Source organism: Aythya ferina (genome assembly GCF_964211825.1).
Source record: "Aythya ferina genome assembly, chromosome: 6".
Classification (NCBI taxonomy): Eukaryota; Metazoa; Chordata; class Aves; order Anseriformes; family Anatidae; genus Aythya; species Aythya ferina.
Genome location: NC_140303.1, coordinates 15,009,119 through 15,027,329, shown reverse-complemented (window position 1 = coordinate 15,027,329; position 18,211 = coordinate 15,009,119). Strand labels below are relative to the sequence as shown.

The 18,211-nt window shown below is 43.6% G+C and overlaps 2 protein-coding genes across 2 annotated transcripts in view; one reads left to right on the top strand and one right to left on the bottom strand.

The window, feature by feature from the left end:
* The window catches only part of DYTN (dystrotelin), a 46,334-nt gene that overhangs the window by 7,035 nt on the left and 21,088 nt on the right, over positions 1 to 18,211 (bottom strand).
* On the top strand, positions 9,854 to 16,936 carry FAM237A (family with sequence similarity 237 member A). The gene is made up of 3 exons (XM_084524168.1): positions 9,854 to 9,884; positions 12,220 to 12,638; positions 16,752 to 16,936. The coding sequence occupies exons 2-3, from the start codon at positions 12,227 to 12,229 to the stop codon at positions 16,889 to 16,891; spliced, it is 552 nt and encodes a 183-aa protein (XP_084380294.1). The 5' UTR covers positions 9,854 to 9,884; positions 12,220 to 12,226; the 3' UTR covers positions 16,892 to 16,936.

Sequence of the window (18,211 nt, the reverse complement as noted above, 5' to 3'; positions counted from 1 at the left end):
AACAAGGACTTCATGGCAGCTGTGCTAAACTTGTTTCCACATACCCTCAAGCATTTTGCCCTCACACATTAGATCCGAGGTATAATTTTGAGAATTTCCATGAAACAGAATGTGCACTGACCTTAATAATTCAAGATTGTTTCCCATTGATTTGGTCTCTGGACCATCGAGGCTGAGGTTTTAAATATCCACCATGTATCCACTCTTTAGAAGAGACTTCAATACATATTAGGATGCTCCAGAACATTGAAACGTTCTTAACTACTACATGAAAGCTCCAGTATTCCCAGAGACATGCATCCAGTATTCCAGAACAGATCAGCCACCAGTGTCCAATGCAAACAACAGCAGCAGGACGCCTCGTGGAGCTGCAGCACAGCTAAGTGACAGGACTTGTAACAGCACAGGCATTTTCTTCACTGAGAGAGAACTTTTACCCCCAGCTAACTGTGTGAGCTCACAGGGGGCAGAGCTCCCGGAGGCGCTCCCAGTTGCTACAGACCTGCAACGAGTGCCCAGAGGAAGAAGCCCTGTGCACCAGAAGGCTGCTGGGCACAGCCCCGTGCAAGACCACCTTCCTGTGCTGCTGGCAAAGCGCCAGGGCCTCACCCAGGCAGGAGGGAGGGCAGGACCCCCTGCTCACTGCCAGAACCCTCCTTGTCACCCAGCTGACACAGAGGAGCTCAGACAGGAGACGTGACACTCCCTGGGGCAATGAGCACACTCCTCCCCAGCCTCGGGGCTACCTGAGCTACAGGCCTGCTCCAGCAGAAGTGCTGCAGGGGTGCCCAGGGGGTTGCAGAAGAAAATGGCACTAGAAGCAGCAGCTGATTTTCTGACACTGCAGCTTTGACCCACCTTGGACAGCGTCCTAAGAACCCTTGCACAATGGAAACGGGGCCTGTGCTGAATGACACCTTTTGCTATCAAGCCGAAGGAAGAGCCCGGGCTGTGCTGGCACAACACCCACCTTACTTTCCACTGGTGCTTGTGCCAAGCTGCACGGCAGCAGCATTAGGGACACTGAGTTCCATCTGTCTGCAGCACTTATGTTTGGCAAGGCCTGAACAGCAGCCTTAGCGCAGCCACACAAAGTATGCTTCCAGCCATCTCTGCAGCTTATGTAAACAGAGACGTGTTTGTCTTCCTAACAAGAATCTCTTCCCAAATCATTGTTTAGAGCAGTCTAGTTTCCTCCCAAACACACCAACAACTATATAGAGAATGACTCTAGAGAACTTGCTACAGCAGTGCCTGCAGTAGTGTTAAGCAGTATCGATCAGCACTTTCAAAGAGAAAGCTCAAGTTACTTTCATAATACAAGGACAACAGTCTAAGCCTCAGTACTCCACTTAGACATTTATGTAGGCATTTGACATATTCTGACCATCTGTTTCCTCCCCAGACCTATTCCCTTGTCAATGTGCCCCGCTCTAAAAGTAAGGGTGGCACAACAATGAAATCAGATGGATGCAGACATAGTGCACAAGCAAGCCTGTTTGTTTGGAAATCATTCATTTCTCCCCTATTTCTTTTCAGGTACATCTGAACCCTATATTGCTATTGCAAGACTTGCTCCATTATGAAGTTACTGTTAACAATGGCATAGTTTACAGACAATACATGCTTGACTAGGATTTCTGTGTAACGAGAAAGCAGTTCCAAGAAACTGGAACTATTATAGTACCCTACAGCATTCACTGAAAAGCTTCAGGAAATTAAAGATTTTAAATTCTCCCTTGTTTAATGAGGAGGCCCTGAACTCAAAGACTCAAAACTGCCTCATTCACGGGAAGTAGGGAACAATTCCCTTACATAGCAGGATCCTGACTACAAGCTGTTGGATCAGAGGGCTTGACAGGTAGGCAAAAGATTCAGGTCCCATTTTATTTTGCTTCAGTTTTCTTTCCTGATTTGGCTGGGTGTTCCCCACTTCAACCACAAGATCTCTTTGACACGAACCACATTACTCAAACGTGATCTTTAGCACCTAGACCAGAGAGCTCTGATTTTAGGCAGAGCCAGTTGCCTAATACGGTTTTCACAACCCTGCACAGAGGCATTCAAAATAATACCTTTTCACAGAGTATGCTGCTCTTTAGGCATGCTTAATGAAGAAGACCTTGTTAAATAAAAGTAGAATCTCTCCAGATGCTCAAGAGCTGATTTAAAGATAAACTCGCTACATAGAATTTCCACTCTAGTATCACCTTTGTAACATCTCTTTGAGAATACGTTTCAAAGGATGTTTGTGAAAGAAAGAGGGGTTTCAAAGGCCTTCTCAGAGTGAACTGAGCTACTAAGTAATAACAAATAAAAAACAACGCTTCATCTGCCTCTATCATACTGCTCCTTACTGAATTTTTTTTTTTTTTTTTTTGTCTGGTCTAACTACTCTGACTAACAGAGCTTGTACTACAACTCCTGGAGTTGTGGGTTTTTTTAGTGCCTGAGAATACTTGAGGAAGGAGAGAGGAAAATCAGGGAGAACTAATGCCTTTATTCTTGACCATGGAGGTATCAGAGCAGCACTCAATGACAGGGACATCTCTTCATTCAGAAGCTAATAGCTGTATGAATATAACTATTTTGAATGTCATTAAAATTAAAGAATGTTTCTCTAAAAACTACACTGAATGGTTAAAGGGAGACAACCTGCCCATAAGACAAGAATAGTGAGCTTTTAACGTGTTCCTTAACCAAAGGGGTTTATTTTTATTTTCCTGGAATGTTTTAGCATATCTAGATAAAATATGGGATATTTATAGTCATATTCTTTACAAAGGTCATTTGCATTTAGTGTCATGTCACCAAACTATATTTTCAAAAAAATATACACTAATTTTCTAATCAACATACCTGAGTTTGCACTTAAAAAATACCTCTTCTGGATGTATTTTCAAAATTTGTGTTAACTACATTTGATGCAAGAAATATTACCTTTTTCACAGATTATTTTAGATCAGTGTCACTGATGAAGCCACTTCAAACATGACTAATTTAATTTTGGGAAAAGGCCCCAAACATGCTACTGGTGACAGAGCTGCTCACATTTAGCAGCTGGTAGACAAGAAGAGATAAGACAACCTCTTTATTAAAGATCACTTTTAATAAAGTGACCTGCAGCTCCTCGGCAGTTCCTCACTCCTTCTAGTGGAAGCAGAAGCCCACGGAGAAGAATGCACACTCAACCCATTTACAGTAAGTCCAAAATTTACCAGTGATTCAAAAGACCTTAATACCCAGAGTCCCTTCACACTCCTGGAACAGGACGAGAAGATCTAGCAATAAGAATTAAACCTCTAAGGGCTAAGATCTATTTATCTGCCACAGTGGAAAAAGCAGAACAGGAGTTAAACCGATTTGATGACAAATGGGGAAAACAAACAAAACAGACTGAGTTGCTTGCATGCTACTCCACTAGTCACCTAGCATGAGATTGATGCAGATCAAGAAATATAAAACATTAGATTGACTTTGACCCAATTTGCTTACGTGCAGTACTACCTGCACACCGGCTCACAGATCTGCATGCGTGTTTGTCTGAATGTTCAAAAGCAAGTACCAATTAGTAGCAACAGGCAAAACAAAGAGGTATTCCAGACAAATACCACAAGCCCCTGTGTTCTAAACTCTAGAACAGCCACAAGTCCATGCATTCAAATCATCCTTTACAAGATTTCACATTCTAGGCAGTTTTAAAGACAGGATTTATCAGGAATGAAAATGTTGCCTTCTAAAGTTGTAGGCAAGGAGAGATACAGGGTGGACCAGGAAAGAAATACCTGAGCATTGCAGCTTGTAACTGGCTAAGGTGCAGCCAAAGAAGGTGACAAGCTGTCAGGCGAGATACTGAAGCCCTTTGTTGACTGCACTATTAAATGTTCACACAGGAGCCTAAAGCATGTGAAGACAGTTTGAGGTAGCTTAGCTGGTTGGGTCTAGCAAAGAGGACACTGAAGAATGATTTAATAGATGTCTGTAACATCTGTTCATTTAACTGCAAAGATAACAGCCAAATTCTTCTTGCTATACAGGGACAACAGTCACAAATTGGAAAACTCAATCTAGACAGTAGGAAAACAAATTTCCACCAGCAGCACGGTATGGCACTGGAACAGGTAGCCAATGAGACTGTTGAAATATCATCCCTGGAGGCCTTCAAGAGTTGGCTAGAAAAAGGCACAGCTGACTTGATCTAGTGCTGGTAATAGATGTGCCTGAAGTCAAAGTCTGAACTACAGACCTCCACAGGACTGCTTTCACCAACAGTTCTCAGACTTCATCAAATCCAGCAGAGCACAGAACCATGTGCTGGTAGAGGAAAACAGCAGAAGCAGAGCACCACAAACCTTGCATAAGCCATCAGGGGCTTGAGTCCACTTCTCAAGCAAGGCCAGGGCCATCCCAGAGAGTCCCAGAGGGCTCCAGTTCCTGGCCTACAAGTACGCAGGTTTCCTGCTGGTCCCATATTGTGTCTGCTAGCTCTACAAAGACATTCCAGGTCATCACCAATAGCGTATAACACTGAAGACATCTCCATTTAAGCAAATATATCTCCACTAGTTAGAACTGGTTAAGTTTCCACCCACCACAAACTATTGTCCACCACATTTCCTGCTGGCCATTTAATCAGAGTAAAAAGTCCAGAGGATCATGAAGACCAGTGCAGGGTCAAATACTTTTTGCAGATTCAACCCACCAGCTTGTGTCACAGGAGAAACTAAGAAGTTGATTAGGAGTGTGACATTAACAGGAGAGCTTAAGTAGATGTGGGGGATCCTAGCCCATGTCATCTGCTGACAGGGACAACCTCAAGGCTGTGCCTCCAGAGTTCCTCTGGCTAGCATCGCTAATGGGCTTAAATAATGATCTTGTGAAACAGGGCACTGAGTAGGCACTAAGCCCCTGGTGTGATCTGCCAAAGCTGTACAATACTAGGAAAGAGTTGCTGCCTTCAGATGACCCACCTGAGCAGCAAGAATGGCACTATGAAGTCAAAGATAGGATGCAACTCTAAGCAAACTGAGCTGGAAACAACAACAACAACAAAAAAAAACAAAACAAAAACAAACAAACAAAACACAACCACCCAACCAGTGCTTCAGTACACCCACCAGTATTCAGCCATCAGCTTCAAGTCATTCCAATAAAAATCCCAGCACAGGGGGTAAAATCCATCCTGGGAATTTGGCTGCTGACTTTTGCTAGGGCAGGTTCCCAGACAAAGTCACAACAATGCCCTCCACAACTTGCCAATATGAACATCTATCTATCTATCCTCAGTAGCCACATAAACTATTTATTGTGAGCAGCTTGCAAGAACCCCTCAGCAAGGAAGGCAGAGCACTCATGCTACAGCTGTGGGCTCAGGAAAAACTGCTCAGAAACCAGGACGCAGTAAGTGGAAGCTGAGAGCAGGAAAACAAAGCACTGCTCTGTGCAGGAGACTGAGCTGTAGCAAAGGAGAAACACAGGCTGCTTGGAGGTTTGCTCTGTGGAAATAGAGTTAGAGCTCTCATTACTCTGCTGGCAAGTACAGACACGTGGTCTTCGCAACTTTATTACACTTCGTCTTTGGGTTTCTTGCTGCATCCAATGCCATAGGTATAGTGGGACAAACACCTACATTGCTCAGGAGGACACTGCAGTATGTACTCCATCCCTCAGCTAAAAGGGCTGGAAGGCAAGGCATCTTTGTGATACCTGCATCCTCCAAAAACAAGAGATCTTGCTGCACACAGAGGTAATCAGCCAAGCAGGACAAGCACAGTCCTCTCTAAAGGCTGTCCACGTTTGCATATGTCATGCATGTTTGCCCATATTTTGAAAGCAGACACAGGAGAGAGGAAAAAACAAAATACATTTGACGTTGAAAGTGTAAGAACCACGCTTTGTTACAACACTAGCACTTTGTCACAGACTATTTATCAAGTTACACACGCCAGCCTGGGTGGAGGTATAGGTGTGAGCAAAGCATTTGGTGAAGATTTTCCCCCCAACACTTTTGCCCCTCTTTCTACTTACAGAATATCAAGTTCCTACTGATGGGATACAGACTGCTCACTAGCCCATATGACTTGCTAGCTGAAATTAATTTTTTGAAATAGTTAGTGTACTCTTCATACACTTTCTGTATTCAGAGGTTTTCACTGTCCTTTACTAGGCAGTAGTGAAATTCAGAGTTCTGACTCAAAGCCCTCTAACTACCGTTTTAAAAATTAATAAAAAATATCCACAAACAGGCTTTGGATTGAGCGTAAGTATTTCATTTCCAAGAAGCTCTTAGGTATATTTGTCAGGGAGCCAATTTTAAGCAGTTTAATCTCCTGCTTAAAAGAGAATTTGCAAAGGTATAAGTGGGAGTTAGATCCTCATTTTACCTTTGTGGATTTTGAAGGAGAAAAAAATAATTAAAAATAAATAAATCAAGTCTCTCCCATGTAAAGCAGACTTACAAACTAACCGACCTTTGGGATTCCCACCCTCCCCCTCAAGGATCCTAAGTTTTGCTTTTGCTGTCACTTGGCTTGATTTCATACAAAGCTGGGATAATTTAGAACCCAATTCAGCAAAACAAACTTTCAGCTAAGAGTATTCCTTAAAAGCTTTTTTTTTTTTTAGCTCCTTTATCATGCAGATAATTTTAGCAAGTTTAATGTTGCATTCATGTGCCCATGGAATCTACAGGCAAGCAATATGCAGCAAGTACCATCATACCTTGCTGCCTCTCAGTCTCAATGCTGAACTTAATTTTTATCCGTAAAAACGCTTGCATTGCTGAGCAACTATAAGCCAGTGCCTATTAACTGTTAATGTAAACCAGGTAAACCACTTTGGAGAGTTTGAGGAAGCAAATACAAGCGAGCAACTCTGCACAGATGTTTATGCCTTTATTCAAAATAGAGATACCCATGAGATACCATTCAACTTTTCTCTCTTCTTACTCCCTATTCCTATAGCCCGACAATCTCAGCATTTGCTTATATTTTGTCGGTATTTTTTTCTGGTAAAACAAACAAACAAAAAAACCCACAACTATTTTTTATTTGAAATATCTTTTGCAGCTATGAGTTCAAGAATAAATTTTCCTTGATAAAAGTCTGCTTTTGCAAATGTCCATTGATCTGTTCTACAGCCCATCTGAATTAAATCCATTCATAAGATACGGAGACCCACTGAAGACACGAACATCAGCTGTCAGGGGAATACATCATGCAGTACAGTGAAGTAAAGATTATTCATAGCCTAAAAAGGACACAGAGAGCTTTACTGAGCTCATGGAATTGAATGAGAGGGCCCACCCTTCTATGTTTCTTCTCCTCTAGAAGGCTGAGGTGATGAATCCAATTAACAAAAGCGTCTTTCCCAGAAATAGAATGTGAGTGCTCTGGTTCAGAGGGAACAGAGGCTCAGGAAGTATTTGTGGAGCTGAGTATTTTATCTGTAGCAGTATTTCCCTTGAGCAGTGACTCTCATTTCTCTGAGAACCCCTCGTCCAGCACCCTTGGGTCTACCCGAAGGATCCTGAGTGGAATGAAACTGATGTTGTTCTTGATCCAAAACCAGATAAAGTGCTCCCCAGAAGGGGACTCAATTAAATAAACTCACTTCTTAACAATGAATCCAGAAATGTTCCAGCTTGGCAGACATGTATCAACTCACAAGAAACATTTTGCCTTTTCCTTTCCAGTTGCAGCCTTTTGCTCTACACTTAACAGTACAGAGCAGATTCCTTAGAGCACTTCAATACAGACCCAGCAACATTAAGAAAAAACACTGCTATGGCGCCTTAGTCCTACACCGGTCTGGCCTTCAGTGCCCAGGCCAAAAAAAAAAAAAAAGAAAGACACACAGAGCCTTTTCTACTTTCGAGCTGCCTTGGGGTTAAACCACAACACCCATGTCTTACAGCAGCACTTCCCTTCCCTTCCCTCTCACCCCACTCCACCCCCAAACACCAAGGCTAAGAGAAGCAGGCTGGTTACTCAACTATTCCTCTTGCTAAGGGCACCCCAGATAGCATAAGGGCCCCAAATCAGCTCCTAAGGAGGTGACTTAAACATGCTTCAGCATCCCTTTAGTCCTAGAGCCTGGGAGAAGGCAGGGTACTGGAATAGCCCATGTTTGTTAGTACAAAGAAAAGAGGTTGGAGTTCCTACATGGAACGAGGCTTCGCTCTGCCATGTTTTAAGGGCAAGCCATTGCACTCTTCAGCTCCTCCTGCAGTCTCTGTCTGCAGTTGGTGCTCACCATTCCCAACCCCACACTTTCTGAGGAATAAAAGGAACATCTGCAAACTTGCCAAAGCCCTAAAACAGAGTTACCTATTGGTTCAGGTCAGATGCTCTCTCACACTCCCTAAGTTCCTTTTCCTGTTGTTATAAAGTACTACTACAGACACAAAACACTTTTACATGGATTGCCATAGACAATAAGAAATAAAGCATTGGAAGAAAAGAATAACTGTTTATTGCCATGGGTACATTTTAAGATCATTAGTTAAGTGAAGAAGCATATTCTTTTCCTACATGGACCGAGCTCATAGGAAGATGTAAGTTAAAAAGATACAGATGGCTAACAGAAGAACCAGTGTTTTAGGCTAACTTGTCAGCAGACCCGCTAGTGTGGCCCCACTGACTTTAACAAAGAAAATCTTGATACTACAAAGCAGGGTTACCTCCTCAAGGGGAAAGGATTACAGATAGAAGTACAAAGACAGAAGGGAACAGCAAGGTAGTCTTGAAAAGGAAAAAAAAAAAAGGGGGGGGGGGAGGACACTACTTCTCAGCTGGTATGAACTGGTGCAGCTGCACTGACTTCAGGTGCTCAGCAGAGCAGTGTGCTACGTAATCTGGCCTGCAGACTGGAGTTATGAAGAATGGTCTCACCTGCCCTATTTGCTTCAAATAGCTACTGTTAAAAAAAGTTATGCTGGACACTGGTTAGTAGCCTGTTCCTGGAGCCCCGGCTCTTTGGGTTGGTTGCATGGTTTATGCATGCCATGGGGCACACTGAGCACAGGGAGAGTTGCCACTTACAGAGCTGAGCACAGGCCTTTTCACCAGTGCCCTCCTTCCATTTGCCTACTAGCACAGCCTATTCTGGCAGGTGCATCAAGATTTCGCAGCCATTTCAAGTGGAGGGCAGTGGAAAGGAGATGCAGCGGAGAACCTCACAGAGAGGAAGTGCAGGAGTAACAGAGCACGTCAACTTTCTGTGGGAGAAATGTAGCCTTTTTGGAGGGCACACAGCCAGCCTGCATGTGGCTCTCCTCTGCCTTGCCTTGTGTGAATTGAGCTGCAATTAACAGCTCAGCCCCACAACCGCAGTTAATTCCTTCACTGGGTCTTTCTTTCCTTTTTTTTCCATTCTTTCCCGGGTCTCCACCTCAGTGGCCAGCAGAGCTGGTCCTGCCGCTGCTGTATGGGCTGAAGCCTGACCAGCGAATACCCCTAGCTTTGCCACACAGACCCCTTCTCCAGGGGAGAGTGGAGGATGGAAAGGAGACGCCTCCAGCAGCCAGGCACAGCAAGGACGGTGCCAGGTGGCCGAGCCTGGCCCGGACCCCTGGAGCTCCAGCACGGGGACTTGCTTTTACCCTGCCCCTCTGAGCGGCAGGCAAGGAGAGGGGGCGAGGGGCCGGCTCCTCTGCCACCGCCGGCGCCGGACGAGCCCCCGGGAGGGGACACGGGAGCGGAGCGGAGCGGGAGGCAGGGAGCGCCGGGGAGCAGCGGCCGGGGCCCGGGGGTGGGGGCCGCTCCTCGAGCCCTGACGTAGAAACTAAGCGGGGCTGCCCGCCCCGGCTTCTTAAGGAGAGCGGCGGCGGCGGAGAGCGCCCTGCCCTGCCCTGCCCGGCCCGCCCCGCACGCCGCAGCGCCGAGGTAAGGGACGGGGGTCGGAGGGGGGGGAACGGGCAGGGGGAGCCCCTGGGGCCGGCCGCGGCGGGGAGCGGGCGGTGAACTTTTGGGGTTGGCGCTGCGCTCGTTACGGGAGAAGGGATGCTGGGGGGTCCAACGGCGGCGAGGAAAAAGAGTCGGAGCCACGAGGTGCAAATAACACGCGCACACACACGAGAACTTCAGTTTATGGGGGGACTGACCCTGAGAACTGGTGCGCGAGGGGTGGGATTCGATGGGAGCGCTCAGCATGAGCACCAGTAGGGCACTAACGCAAGCCGAGATTTCCTGGGCATTCCCCCGGCTCTTGGCCGCTGAAACAAAGCCCGTGGCTTGCAGAAGGCTGAAGCGAAGTGTTCCCCGTGTTCAAGCAGATTGTAAGGACCAGGAGTCGTGGCTGCTGGCCCCGAGCAGTGCCTGAAGCAGGACAGTCTCTTATTAATGCCTCGGCAGGAGCAGCCCCTCCATCCACCCCTCTGACAGGTCCGGAATCCCTCCTCCCTGTCTTACAGAGTTTTGTAACTTAGGGAGTTTCCAAAAGGGGGCTGGGGAGGCAGAGAAAGTAAAGTGACCAGTTCAGCTGTTAACCAGGGGAAACCAAATAACCCCTACCCAAGTGGCAGAACCCTCCTTAAACCCCAGTTTTAGTAAGACTCCTTAGTTCAAACTATTTGTTTGGGTTCCCTCCCACCCCTATGATCCTCTACCTGAGAGTGCCAGGTTGTTTTGAAGACTTTAAGCTTGCTGAACAAAGTTAGTTACACCCCTTGAAAGAGTCAAGGTAAGCAGATGTAGGTGCGCATTGCCGAGCATCTATGCACAGGCGCCTGCTGCCCAGCGTTGGGCTGTGATGCACCAGGCAGGAGGAACGGGGCAGTGACCCACAGGAGGGCTTCAGCTTCGCCTCTCAGAGAGCAATCAAAGCCTGCCTTCAGCAGCAGGGTACAGAAGAACGATGCTTCTGGAGATCCTGGTAGCAGCACAAGGACAGCCCCATTACTACCACCGCTGCTGTGAGTGACAGCCCACTAAGCAGAGCAGCGTGGGAAGTGTGTGCTGTCCCCCTTGATTAAATGTGAGGCTCAGATCCGAGGCTGTCAAGCCACCATTCCTCATGGGATTCTAATTCAGACTGAATATAGACTTTACTCTCCAACTGCTTTACAGTCAAAAGCCTCCAAAATGTTCCTAAAACTTGACCATGTAGCCACATAGGGGGCCAGATAAGAATATCACTGTGAGGACTAAAATCCCTAAAAGTTCTTTAGAACTGCAATGAAACACACTCCTAAAAGCAGCCTAGCGCTCCCTGGTCTCACACACTGGCTGTGGCTGGGCTGTATTTCACACACAGTACCTCTGCACACACACCTCCTCCTGCCTTGGACATTTTTCCATCACATAGAGACGTTGCTTTTGCTCTTGATGAGCACTTATGGAGGAGGCTTTCTACATGAAGAGCCAGTTGCTTATTAAGATAGTCTAATTGAGAGGTAGCTTCTTCCTCAAAAAGAGGACACACACACAAAACAACCACAACACGTGTGCTGAGCTGTTGCTTTTTAAACAGAGTTGTTTGTCCTAAAAGCTCATTTTGGATGTCTCTGATTTCTACAAATGGGAAGTTCTCCACACACCATGATCTAGACTAAAATTAAACTCCCAAACTGTTCCACATCAGAAAGGCGTATCAGAAATATACTACAAACACTAGAAAATACACAACATGTACTAGAAATGAAGTCTGATGGAGGCAACTGAGCCTTTCTGTCCCCCAAAGGTTATTGTTCTCCACATTTCTCCCTCTGCAGCTACTTATCAAGTTTCACAATGTTAACGTAACAGCTCTCTCTGATAAGCATCCGTACATCTATATACAGCATGTATATATGCATGTACAATAGAGGTGTTACGCTGTGGCTTTGTTATGCCTCTTTTCAGAATTGTTCTGCATTTTAGCAGGTAAAACACTCCTGGTAAATGGATGATTTTACAAGCTACCATTAATTTATTAGAACACACTTTCAACAAATAGTTTTCTCTTTGCTGCCTGCAGATCCCTGGGAGTATGCAGAGTATTTTAAAGGGCTCATAAAAATTGGAGAAAAGCAAGACTTTCAAAAGGCTTAAATTTTCTGTAAGAAAAAAAAAAAAAAAAAAAAAAAAAAAGATATTTACTGGAAAAGTTCAAGAATCTGCAAATCAAAAAAGGCATCATCTAGTGCCTTCTACATAATGTAAGATGCTAGGGTTCTGTTCCTGCACCTAACAGTGATGCAGGAACAGTTTTTCAGCTTATATTGGTTTTGTTATGTTTCAGTAACACAATGGATCTTGGTAACAGAGGGAGGAGAATCCACTACAACATGAGGCTCACCTGCTCTCTGCTAATCATGGGAGTGTTCTGTGTGACACCTTTCCTCTGCCATAGCCAAATTGACCCACTGGCTCTAGGGCGAGCAGATCCTCAATGCTGGGAATCCTCCTCAGCGGTCTTACTGGAAATGAGGAAGCCTCGTATTTCTGACTCTGTCAGTGGCTTTTGGGACTTCATGATCTTCCTGAAATCATCAGAGAACTTGAAACATGGGGCTCTGTTCTGGGACCTGGCTCAGCTCTTCTGGGATATTTATGTGGACTGTGTGCTTTCCAGAACCCACGGTCTAGGAAGAAGGCAGCTTGCAGAAGCTGAACAGAAGATCACTACTCTACATTCCCAGTACACAAGGAGAAACCAAGGTTACTACTTGTTTAATACACATCTCATAGGCAATAGTGTCTAGTAGGAAAGGAAGGAGGCACAGGCTTATTGTACTATGTGTAACAACATTGAAAGTCAGTGCCACACAGTCCAGTACAGAACTCACGTTAATATGCAAGGTGACTCCTGTTAATATTCAAAATTTGACCTCCAAATAACATGAACTCTAATGACAGCTTTTAAGTCTTATTTTGGGGGTGGGCTGGGAGATAGAGGGCAGGAGAGGCAGCAGGAGTAGAAAGTAAAACACAGGAAGATTCAAACAAACATGACAGCTCAGCAGCTGAACATACAAAAGATATTCTTCAACACTAACAGTTAACCGCTGTTGTGCCATGGACAGGCTAGTTCCAAATTCTCCATTCTGAGGACTGAATTAACCCAGGAACAGTCACACCAGTGCTGCAGGGGAGAGTGGCACTCTTTTAGCAGAAGAGTAAGGATACGTTTAATTGCCATCTGGTAGTCAACCACTAGATGGTTCCTAGTTCTGTTAACTTATTCCAACACACAAACACACAAAGGACTCAGGTGCAAACATGGTTTCAGGGACAGCTACGGATTCAGGAAGAAGAACAGGATCTATGAAACTAAGTGCTGCAGTTCCTCACCGCCAGGTTCCCTGCCCCAGAGCAGAATACGTAGGGTTAAAGCATCCCCACACGCAGTAAGGTGAGAGCTGGTACTTCACAGTAGGATGTACAAAAGGTAGCATGTCACTTAGCCTCCCCATTCCCAGCAGGAAGATACAGCACAGCTTTTACTAAGCCTTAGTCTTCTCCAAGGCTTCAGTCCTAACCCTGCTACTAGCAATGCATCCTTCCCTAGAAAGTATCCTATCTCAAAAAGAGGCAGGTGCTATGCTTTGATGGAAGGGTAGGAGTGCTGCTGCTATCACCAACAGTTTAGTGCATAGGGCCTATGGACAAAAGGTAGAACTGCCTTTCCACTTAAAAGGATTCAGACCCTTATCTCTACTTCCTAGATAAGAGCTTTAGTTACTAGGATTTAGGGGACAGTGTCTATGGAATATTGAAGAACCTCTCTGGGCAGTTACCCATTAGGGTGTCTCTGAAGAAGCGACATGAACTCAGGATTTGTCTGCCCCGGGGACTTTGTATCATTGGCCAGTCCAGCTATTACCCATATATATCTGATTTTTTGTGTACACTGGAAGACAGGACTCGATAGGAAGGATCAAGAGGTCCTTACACCCATTCTCTGCAGGGTATTTTAGCCATTAAGCTAGGAGTTGTACTTGAATCAATCTCCCAGACTGAAAAGGAACTCATGCAGTGACAGATTCTAAACTGAACAAATCACCCCAGGTGCATTTTTAAATGGCCTTAGATATCACAAATGCAATAAACTGCTCAGTCTTGACCAGGCTAATGAACTTCTGGGTGCAAGCAGAACACAGCTTTACACACACAGGCCAGAAGTAATATCAAAACTAAAAGGACCACCATGCTAAAGCACCAGACGCTTTTCTTCACCCCTCCCGCCCCTCCCCAAAGAATATATTTTCATATGTTGCTGCCTAAATTCCCTCTAAGCCTTTTGTTTGCAACTAGTTCTTAACATCCATATCACACAGCGATTTTCCTAAACAAACAACTTCTCTTCAAAGACTAATAGTCAAGATTAAGAGTCACAACATGATGTGTTTCAAAGTACCATTTTTTTTTTGTTTTGTGATTAATACTGACTTTCGTTTACTCCTACACGCAGAGATTTTAAGACACTACTACTTATTCTCACTTTAAGAGAAACAAGGATTTCCAATCCCCCCTTCCCCCACACACACTCTTTTACATCCGTTTGGTGACTTGCAATCAGCTCATCTGGTTTCTCTGTACCTTTGATTAACATCAGTTGGTAGCAGGCAGCTTATAGCAGTGACAGACTACACTTTATTTCTTGGAGGAACTATGTAACCTCCTCTCCAAGTCTCCCAGTTTCTTAACAAAGCCAGCTGCTAAATCTTTGTAACCCTTGACCTTACTGCCTTGTTTAGTCAGTAAAAGCAGAAATCAATTGTTAATAATAGCAGATAGAAATCACATCCTAGCAGATAATGAGGAATTGGATTACTGCTCCTTACGCATAAAGAGACATACAAGTTTGTTTTCATAGGCCAAAGAGAAACATTAACAGCATTTAAATGACCTAATACTCTATTCCTATTCCACATCTACACGAGCAGGTACAAATAGCTTTCAGTAGGCTTGTTTTAAAGGAGTCAAACAGTAAAGCAATTATTATTTTTTTTTTCTTTATATCATGACTTTTACAACTGTTCATAACGTCTTTATTTTAAGTTTTTCTCTCTTCTTAAGTGTTTACAACAGTTGCAATTTTTTTTGAATGTCAAGATGTCATGAATCAGGGGTGATCTATAAGCTGTATTCACTGCAGTTCCGTAAACATACTGAATAGAAAAATCAAGACAGACCTAGGCATGGCACATAATAATAATACTTTAAACACAGAATTTATTACAACAGTATCAGGTTTCAGAACTAAAGGATAAATCCCATGAGGTCATTGTGATAACCAAGTAGCAGAAACTGAGCTTGCCTAAGAAAAATGTAAAAACCCTCCAAGCCAAAACCAACCAAACCAACCAACCAAAAAGCAACAAAAAAACAGTAGTCCTTAGTAAAGCTTCTAGGTAGTACTGAACAGAACTATCCCATCACACTGAAGAAACACCTCCTACAGTTCCCTCAGACTTGGCATTTTAAGGAAACAAGGTTGTCTGACTGTACACCAAAACAGCAGTAGAAGTATCTGAGGTCCAGGCTTATAGCTTTAAACACTGTTTTCTGAATCAATATAGTCCTGCTAGGCTCTTGATTGTAGTTACCAACAGGTCCAAAGATATTCTTCAAGCTCTACACAATCCATGAAAAACAACAAAATCAGAAGTGCTATCCAAGTTACTTGACAAACTGCTTCCATTCACTAACACCACACTTAACCTAGCAGTATAACAACATGTTTAATCCCCTAGACAGCCTGCAGAGAAGTGCTAGTCAGCTTTAGATTGAGACAAGTGGGGAAAACTCCTTTACAGTTACCTGACCAAAGCATCTTTAGTCATCCATTCCTTCCCCCTACCAGAACTTAGACACTGTGAAAAAGCAGGTTTCAAAAAAGCACTTCTAACATATCACAACAGAGTAATTAGATGCATCATAACTGTAACAACTCTCAATGAGCCAAAATTAGACTTAAAAAAAAAAAAAAAAACACAAGAAAAACATAACTTTCGTACTCACAGCAAATCTTCCTGAAGAGTAATTGTAGAAGGTCTTCCTCCAGAAGACACATACCACAACCCTAGCATTAGTGTTTGAAGAATACAAATACAAAAAGCCCTCTACCTCCTTTCTACCTCTCTTCTCCTGCCCCAGCAGTCTGCCCTCTAAGAGTGCTAACAGCTGTGCACTCCTCCCCTCACAGGTGCAGGAACTGGGCTCAAATCAGCTCTTGTATATGGCCCAGCTGCCAGGGATAAGACACAACTTGCTGTCTCAGTTCTGCTAGGGTTGCAGGGTGCCAAGGAGGGTTGTGGGGAAAAGGCTGCTGTATTAAGCTTTTTTAGCTTGATAATTAAATGTACACTATGTTAAAATGTTACTTTTTGAGAAGAGGAATTGCTAAGAAAATATCCCACAGAGTTCCCTCAAGGAAATCCCCAACATGCCGCTAAATGGTTTGGGAGATCTCATTCACTGTGCAAAGACAATGATAAGCAACTAAGTCTGTAAGACTGAGCAGACTCTGACAGACAAATGTTCTGACCCCATTAATTACACGTGGAAAAGCTTTACAGGACGGCTGAAGGAAAAGGAAAAGGTCTGTGATGGGGGGGAAAGACCAGAGTATTTGTCAATGAAAGGCAACTTGCAAATGGAAGGACATAGCTTATCATCAAAACAAGAGGTCTGGGGCCGTGACGGACATTTACTGCTGATAAAATAGGGACAGTAGCAGCTAAAGATGGGGGAAGCATGAATGTGGGAAACTGAGACTCTGCCATTTGTAAACTGATTACTTATATGTGTTTTCATGTCACTTTTCAGGGACATTTTCTCATATTCAGAGGTCACCAGTTCTGAAGAAGAAAGACATGTTTGAAGATTTATTAAATATACATGTACGTAAGAGTAGATCTACATTACTTGGAAGAATCGTGGGAGAGCTAGGGAAAAAGAGGAAATGATAGATTTTCTTCAGAATCTCAATCTGTAGATTTTTTTGAACTGTTTATTTTGGAGTTTTGCATTTTAATCCTCAGTGATGTTAATTTATATAGTTGTAGCCATTCTTCCACCATGAGCACTGTATTTCTGAATAACTTTGTGTGTTTATTTGTTATTTTTTGTTTTTCTTTTTCTTTTTTTTTTTTTTTTTTACACTGCCTATGAATTTAGTCTCCCTAATAAACTGCATGGTTTATAAGCAGTTGCCTACTTTAATCTGTATGTATATCAGTCTTTTTGTAACGCACATGACCTACTCAAACCATTATCTTTTGGGTGCCCAAACAGGAAGCAACTGATCCTCCAATAACATATAGACCAACAGAGCAGGAAGTTGTCAAAAACCTCCACCAGCTCACGGACAGGATTTGAGCTGAGGTGGTGATGTTTTACTGAGTGCACAGTTATATACACATGCAAATCAAGTGCTGCAGAAAGACACCATCCTGTTAAAGTAGTATGTATTTTTATATTAAAAATATCTTTAAAAAATCTTTTCAGTTCACCAGCAAAAATACAAATGTTAACAGGTGTTACCAGCTTCTCTATTTTCACAGAACCTCTTTATGGTATTTCCCCCAGATTTTTATTTATAAAAGTGCTTCTTAAAATGCAGTCAAATTATGTAATCAAAAGAATTCTCATACACAACTTGAATTTGCTCCTTTTTTAGTCTGCAAGATCTTTGTGGCCAAGTTTCTTCTGACTGTTACTGATAACTCTAATAGGCAATTTGATATAAACTGAATGTAACAAAACTTTGGGCATGTAACATTTGATGCTTTGATGAATTACTTTCATTGCCTGGCCACAGATGAACACAAACACAAAATTCAGCTTTCCAGGACAAGTCCATTTAGTTGCTCATTCAAAGTTTCTTTCCTTGAGCATGTGGCAATTTATTTACTTGTTTAGTTTCAAATTGTCCAAAGAAAACCTCATTTGCAGAAGCATTTTGGGCATTCAGCATCTTGCAGAAATAGGTTTGAGTAGTAAAATGTTTAAATGAATTCTTGAAACGGTTACTGGGCCCAAACAAAACAAAACTTAAACATAGTTCCATTGGATGAAATCCTGATCTAATGAAAGCAGATGGCAAACCTCAAGAAGCCTATCAACTTCAGTGTAACTGAATTTGTGCTTAAAGTTAAGCATGCAACAAACCATTTAAATGTTGAAATGAGGGAACATGTTCAGAGCAGGGAACACTAAAGCAGTATGAGTACAGGAGCACATCCCTGCCTGCAGCCACTGCCTGCAAGTGTTCGGCTACCATGTGG